The 6,949-nt window shown below is 33.6% G+C and overlaps 1 protein-coding gene across 1 annotated transcript; it reads left to right on the top strand.

Moving 5' to 3' along the window:
* Positions 1-640: 640 nt before the first annotated feature.
* LOC102803349 (BMP-binding endothelial regulator protein-like) lies at positions 641-4,878 on the top strand. The gene is made up of 6 exons (XM_006820466.3): positions 641-733; positions 1,765-1,843; positions 2,460-2,487; positions 2,611-2,870; positions 3,364-3,671; positions 4,605-4,878. The coding sequence occupies exons 1-6, from the start codon at positions 657-659 to the stop codon at positions 4,618-4,620; spliced, it is 768 nt and encodes a 255-aa protein (XP_006820529.2). The 5' UTR covers positions 641-656; the 3' UTR covers positions 4,621-4,878.
* Positions 4,879-6,949: the final 2,071 nt, after the last annotated feature.

Genomic DNA, 6,949 nt, shown 5'->3' with positions numbered 1-6,949 from the left:
AGCAAGTGTGTATTTGAATATAACAAAAGAAGATGCGACACAGCGTATTCTAGAATGATGTGTTCAAAGTCAAACCTCGGGTCTCTCATTCCAAATATCCATAGCTCGTCTGCTGATAAAACCCTCACATACGCCATTGGGATACATTTACAGTGTTTTTCAAAACAATAGCATCGACCATTAAACGTAGATGATGTAGATCGCAATGGACACAGGTGCCGCAGACAGGCGTTGCGGTAAGCATGAACTGTTTATTAATCATATGCATCATGAGAGTGAAATTCATTTTTTAAATGATAAAGTGTTATCGCAATTGAAGCTTAGTATATTGTTAATAATATCAATACATGAAATGCACAGCTTCAAAATTCTTCTTTTCAAACCATGTTAATTTTTCACAGTCAATATAAAAGATAACTTACAACAAATGTGTCAGATGACACGTTATTTTTTATATTGCCTTTTTTATTTTGCAACATCGACTCTATAAGGCGTGGATGGTTATTTTTCCCTTTTGCCCTTTGTTGGAAAAACATCTCATCTCCGGTGCCATTGTTTCATCACAAAACTGACACAGGTATTGTAACAGCTTGAGACCTGTTGGATTGTCACTAATTTGCTAGAATTTATTCTATATTCAGCCAGTCAGTCATTCTATGCGTTCCAGAGTCTGTGGCGACACATCGAATTACATCATCTCTGTACAAGTCATTGAATTGCGCAGTTGCTTAAGGTACTAATTTATGCATGTTTACTGTTTTACAGAAATTATACATACACTTTTCTTGCTTTAGACGATAGAGATATCGACAAATGGTACAGTTTATATCATCTTTCAACAATCTTTCAATTTTGCTGTTTCCATAGATTATATTGAAAACTACTCTTACTTTGACATGGCTAGACTTATGGCGTGTCAGGTTCAGTTTGTTTTGTTCAGTACATCAACGTTCCCTTGTTTGACCGGCTTGGGCAAAACTACACTATATAACGCACTATGCCTGATACACACTCGCATTGACATGGGCCTCTCTGTCCACAGTTTCTAAAATGAAAAAAAGCACTTCGGAATAAGTATGCCTTTTTTTATCTAGTCGAAAGTCAAAGCCATTACCGGAAAAGTTTAATATTTGCAGTCTGAACGTGTACAATTTCATGTCAATTCGTTTTATATGTTTGTTGCGTATAGTTTAAGCTAGGAAATGAATATTGTAATGTTCCTTGGCTAAGAGTTCATTGACGTTATACTCTCGCCGTCGATGTCTACGTGTCTGGAGGTTTTAATATTTGTAGCGCAGTGAATTACGTTACTTGAACGAGTAGACGCTTCAGGGAATTGAAATGCCTCACGAATTTATATAATAATGTGAACGTTCGCGTCGCTGTCTTTCGTATAATGTGCACAATCTAAAGTATCGACAGATAGCCAATGTTTAATCTATTCACCCACAACGCGAGAAACTAGACATGCTCATGATATTGACAAACAGAACAGACATAAACACACACATAGTGAATTTATCGTTTTTCCAGAATGTTGTTTTTCTATTTCTCAGAACAACAATTACAATTTACTACTAGATGGCAAAACATGTAAATACATAAATACAATAACTATCTAAACAAATAAGTTACTAAATGAATAGCTCAAAAAATAAATTTTACAAAAGTTTCTCTTGAAATAATACATCCATGCAGTCATTTCAATTTCTTATAAAATAATAATACATGTTATTCTGAAATTGCTTTTTATTTACATTGCAGAATGAACAGATACTTACTTTGTTACATGCTTGTTGCAGCAACTACAAGAGCTGCTATATCAATGAAGCTCGGTCAACAGGTAAACTACATGTTTTTTTTTAGTTTATTTGTGAGTGGACATTGAGCGAGGAAAAATACACTTCAAATAGAGAAAACATGTTCCAAACATTGTACCATTGTTTTTCGTACATGCTTGTAATTCATATTAATATACATTCTTCCCCATTCACGGGTCACAATTGACCAATGGCGATGGCTTTTTTTGTATTGATAATGTTCTACACACTTGGTGGCCTGAAACATTCGAATTAGTACCGTTTATTGGGAGTACGTTAAATCACACCTACAGTCACTACACAAATGATTTAGACCGATATAACAGGAAACACTATTTTCACGTATCCGCATTCTGCAACTTCAACAATGATATGATTATATGATCTTGAACATGTGGATTCAAAAAGCAACAATCCGTAATAATATTATACTATTTGAAAATAGTGTAGCCGTAACTCAAAATGCTCATGAATAAGTTCCAATATTTGTTGATTATTAGAGAATCCAACTCATGAAAATGCAAAGTTTTGGTCTTGTAACACGTAGTATATTACTATAAATAATAGTGGTAGTAATACTCATACATTATTACAATGAACTAAAATATACTGCCGTCTAACTTATTTAATTCTTAACAGGAGTTTCATGACGTTGGTGTGCGAAAAAGTAAGTTATAATAAAAATATTTTCAAATAAACCAAACTTGTTCTCGTTTTTTTGAAAAAAAATAAAACGCAATTCAAATGCCGGTATTAATACAAACACTTATTAACGTATTATTCTTATCAGGCGGAACGGGTTCGGGAGACCCTCAGTTTCACACCGTTGATGGTAAGCAGTACTCGTTTGACGGTAATTGCTCGTACGTGTTGCTGAGAGAGTGTCAGGACCCATTGGAACAACCTCGTTTCTCCGTGAATATTGTGAACTCCAGAACATTGAAGACCCCGTACAAATATGTCGTCTACATTGACAGCGTCTACGTGATAATAAATTTAGAAGGAGGAGGTGTCTTCAGAGTTGACCTACTACAAAACAAATACTTGTCAGTAAGTACAAAGCGATCGAATACATCAGAAAGTTAAAGTTAGGACATGTGTCCTTTTGCCTTTATGTAACCTTTATTAAATTACATTTTAATTTATTTGATCGAATACCGTCAGTGAATATGTGATGTTTAATCCACTACCCCAATAATGTGTTACAGCAAATGCTTCGGTGTGTTGTACACTTGGGTTGTGCACTTGGATCAGCACATTCTTTCTAAGCTTTTTTTCACAAATCATGGTAAATATACATATATATATATATATATATATATATATATATATATATATATATATATATATATATATATATATATATATATATATATATATATATATATATATATATATATATATATATATATATATATTTATATATATTTATATGTTTACTGTTCAGTGGTAACAACACTTTCTCTGTCCGTCGTGTATGAACATTTTTATTATCATCTATCTACACACACTTAATATAAATATGATAATCTTTATTCCGCAGATCAACAACAATACATCCATCCACATTGTCGATATCGTAGATAAATGGGAAGATAAAACAAATGGCATTAGCATAAAAGAAAAGGACAATAAAATTGTTGTAACAAAAAAGAACGAATTCTGCGTGTGCTGGGATGGAATTGGACGTGTCGATGTAAAGGTAGACGACAGTTTCCATGGCAAAGTATGCGGTCTCATGGGAACTGCCAACAATGATCCGGATGATGATTTCAAGATGCTCACAACAGAAGGTTTAAAATTAGTAGAGGATGTGAAAGAGTTTGCAAATAGCTGGCAAATCAAAGATAGGTGAGTGATGCTTATAACAAAACGAGAAAATAATAGTTTAATAGTATGTGTATTAAGATATAATTGTGTTAGCACTAGAATTATAACATGATTGTAATGATACATTGTGTGACAAAACACATTTTAAAATTCGATTTTAACATGTGACAGGTAAGGTAAAATTATAATATCGCCCAGAGTGCCAGTTCATTCGTTTCGAGAATCTACATTCGGCTTTGAATCTTTACAACACTTGTTTTACAAGTACATTTTTTGAGGATACACTCAGACCGTTCATGATATTGTATAAAATTTATGAACACTAAATGATATTGTGATTTGAATATATATATTCTACATATATATAGTGGAACATATCATATATATATATATATATGTTCCACTATATTTATGTAGAATTTGTTAAACCTGGGCGAGATTGTTTGATTTATGTAAAACCAGCATTACATGAATAATATGAAATTAATCAAGCTTCCAAGGTCTGGTTATTACACGTCTACTGGCCGGAATTTGTTTACAGTGTAGCGTTATATACCAAGCGAAAGACTCATTTCGCAATCGGGGCTCTAACAAATTTGCTACGTTTACATAACATAAATCTCCGACGAGTATGATGGTTGTACCTTACCAAACAATGCCGTATCGTTTTAATATTAATTAGTTTGGATCCTAATTCCTCTATCAGCATAAATACCCATATATTTTGCTATAATATCAAGCCTTGGATACTGAAAAAAAGCATTTACTTTTGTAACATTTTCCTTCTGTTACAAGGGCTTTCGACACGAAAAACCAAAAGTCCAAAATCTATAAATATTTTTCAAGCTATCATTACTAGTAAATGTGGTTGCTTTGTATTCCATTAAATGCCGAGCACTTCGTATCATATTGCCATCATAGTTTTAATATTTTCTTTTTTTTTCTTTTTTTTAGTTGCAAGATCAAATAATATGGTTATTTACATTGCATCCACGGTGTAATGCTCCAATGTGAACAGTTAACAACACTGGCGATTAATTTACTTTACGTAATCAATTTTTTCTCGGGTTCATAAGTGGAAATAAATTTAACTTTGCTTGCTCGTTCTTGTCTTAGCAGATGTGATGCTGGGAATATAGAAAGTAAATGTATAACCAACGTATTTGGATGTGACATTCAAATGTAGTTAATACAATAGTGAATAAAATATGTGTTACTCTATCATAAATGGGAGTTATTTAAGTTGCTACAGTTAGCACATATGATATGTTCTGTCAAAATTAGCATAAAAACTACACAAGCAATCATCACGGGTAATTTACGATAACACAGATATTACATTGTGATCAAGGATGGACTAAATCTCAGACACGGCAATCCAGACTAGAAAGATATCAATTCTCGGGTGATTTCGGTGGAAATTTGAGCTTATTGTTGTCTACTAATACAAAATCCTAGTTTGAACTGACTGGATAAAATAGGGAAAAAATTGGTGAATGCATTAAATTGCATGTACAATAAATACATTTACAGATTTAGGTCACAGAGATAGATACAGACACGTCATAACAGTAAAACATATTAGGTAGTCAGAAAAATAAGCAAAACTAATGACGTGAGACTAAATTGTTATATTGGAGGCGATTATCCATGGAGTGGGAAAGACAAGAGGAATTTTGTAAGACGTTTATGACGACATCGACGTAGTTAGGAGTAGGTCCTCAAATTCAAAAATATAAGACACCATAAGACACCAACAAACCAACGTAGATCAAACAAAACAGCCAAATAAATAAGAGAAAGATATAAGAAACTTACAATATTACAATAGCTTTTGAAAGGAGTGAGCACATTCTACTTCACATGTGAGACCCGCCATTTCTCAATCTGAGTCATAATCAAATGATTTTTGTAAGCAAGCTGACGTCTTTGACATACAAGTGCATGAAATCACATGTAGATCAGTGTTGTAATTTTTTATGCAAAAGCTTATATCTGTGAAAAAAAAATGTTGCAAAGTTTGAGCAAGTCATTATTCACATTATCCTTTGTGTAAGTGTTAGTATTAGCATATGTATTCGGTGATACACTATGGTAATTGTTTATTCAGACCACGGAAACACACGCCTCTGAGCATTACGGTTGCTATTTGAATATACCTAACTATTATTATTTCATTGAACGCTACATATATCCAATAATTATTAGTAAAGTACAACTTTTTCACTTCATTTTCACAGTGGAAGAGTTATGTCAGTTTAGTAGAATATAAAGATATATTACAAACCATGACGAAGTGTTTGCAACTTTCCCCATTAGACAAAGAATGCAGCTACAATCGTCAAGTAAAGAATACCTGTTCAGACACCACTTACCTCATTTAAAAATTCTTGAACTTGTTAGACACCATGAAATTGGTCTAAAATTATGATTAGCCCACGTTTGAGCAAACAACAAGCAAAGACAACAACATAAGGATTTTGCTATGAATTTAAATTTCACATGGCCACTATAAATACGTAACATTGAGCATAATAACCGGATATCCACAGATGATAACGGTCTAGCCCACAGTCAATAAACCAACAAAGAGAAAGCTAAAGAATGTGTTTGGCATGCACGGCATAGCAACACAGCTAGAAAATGACACTGACCCGACGTATGGTCAAGTGAATAATTCATCACAATTGTGGGACATCAGGGCATGATAGAAAAATGCGGGGGTTTAATAAAAGTCTGTAGGACAGTGGTAAGAGCACATGTATGTAATAAAATATTTGTTAAACTACATCCACACGAAGGGCTAAGGTCAGTGAGTCAAACGTCGCAGCGTGGCAAGTGATTTGGAAATGCATCTTTATGAAGGAAAATCCAGACGTTGTAGTCATATGCCCTGAAGAAAATTTAACTCGAAGCATTTCTCAATCAAGGGAACACTGGAGGGCAAACATCTTGCTAATGATCTTTAACCAGGAAGATCTGGAATTATTTCAATAGGACCCACGTTTTCATTGGAAAACTAACAAGTTAGTTGACATCATAACCTATATATTTATAACTAACTTGATTTTGATACTTTGCATTCAGTATATTTCCACGCCAAGCCTCAACTAATATTATTAGCGCTGTTGTCTTGACAACACATATATTGACAAGTGCTTATGACATGTTTGAAGACACGTATCAAAAATGTCAATGGGTGTACAAATATCGGCTGAGGGCCATGGCTTCGTCGTCAACACTGCGGTTTAATCATTGTTTGATTCCCAACGCAGTGTCAGCCATTGCAAACTTTACAC

Source organism: Saccoglossus kowalevskii, chromosome 5 (genome assembly GCF_978046115.1).
Source record: "Saccoglossus kowalevskii chromosome 5, keSacKowa6.1, whole genome shotgun sequence".
Lineage (NCBI taxonomy): Eukaryota > Metazoa > Hemichordata > Enteropneusta > Harrimaniidae > Saccoglossus > Saccoglossus kowalevskii.
Note: the sequence above shows the minus strand (reverse complement) of the source record. Positions and strands in the feature narration are given on the sequence as shown.

Excerpts from the sequence above, each read along its gene's own strand:
- LOC102803349 (XM_006820466.3), top strand. The coding sequence starts at position 657 with ATGCGTTCCAGAGTCTGTGGCGACACATCGAATTACATCATCTCTGTA. Across the intron at positions 1,844-2,459 it reads CAATGAAGCTCGGTCAACAG|GAGTTTCATGACGTTGGTGT; the intron begins GTAAACTACATG and ends AATTCTTAACAG. Across the intron at positions 2,871-3,363 it reads TACAAAACAAATACTTGTCA|ATCAACAACAATACATCCAT; the intron begins GTAAGTACAAAG and ends TTTATTCCGCAG.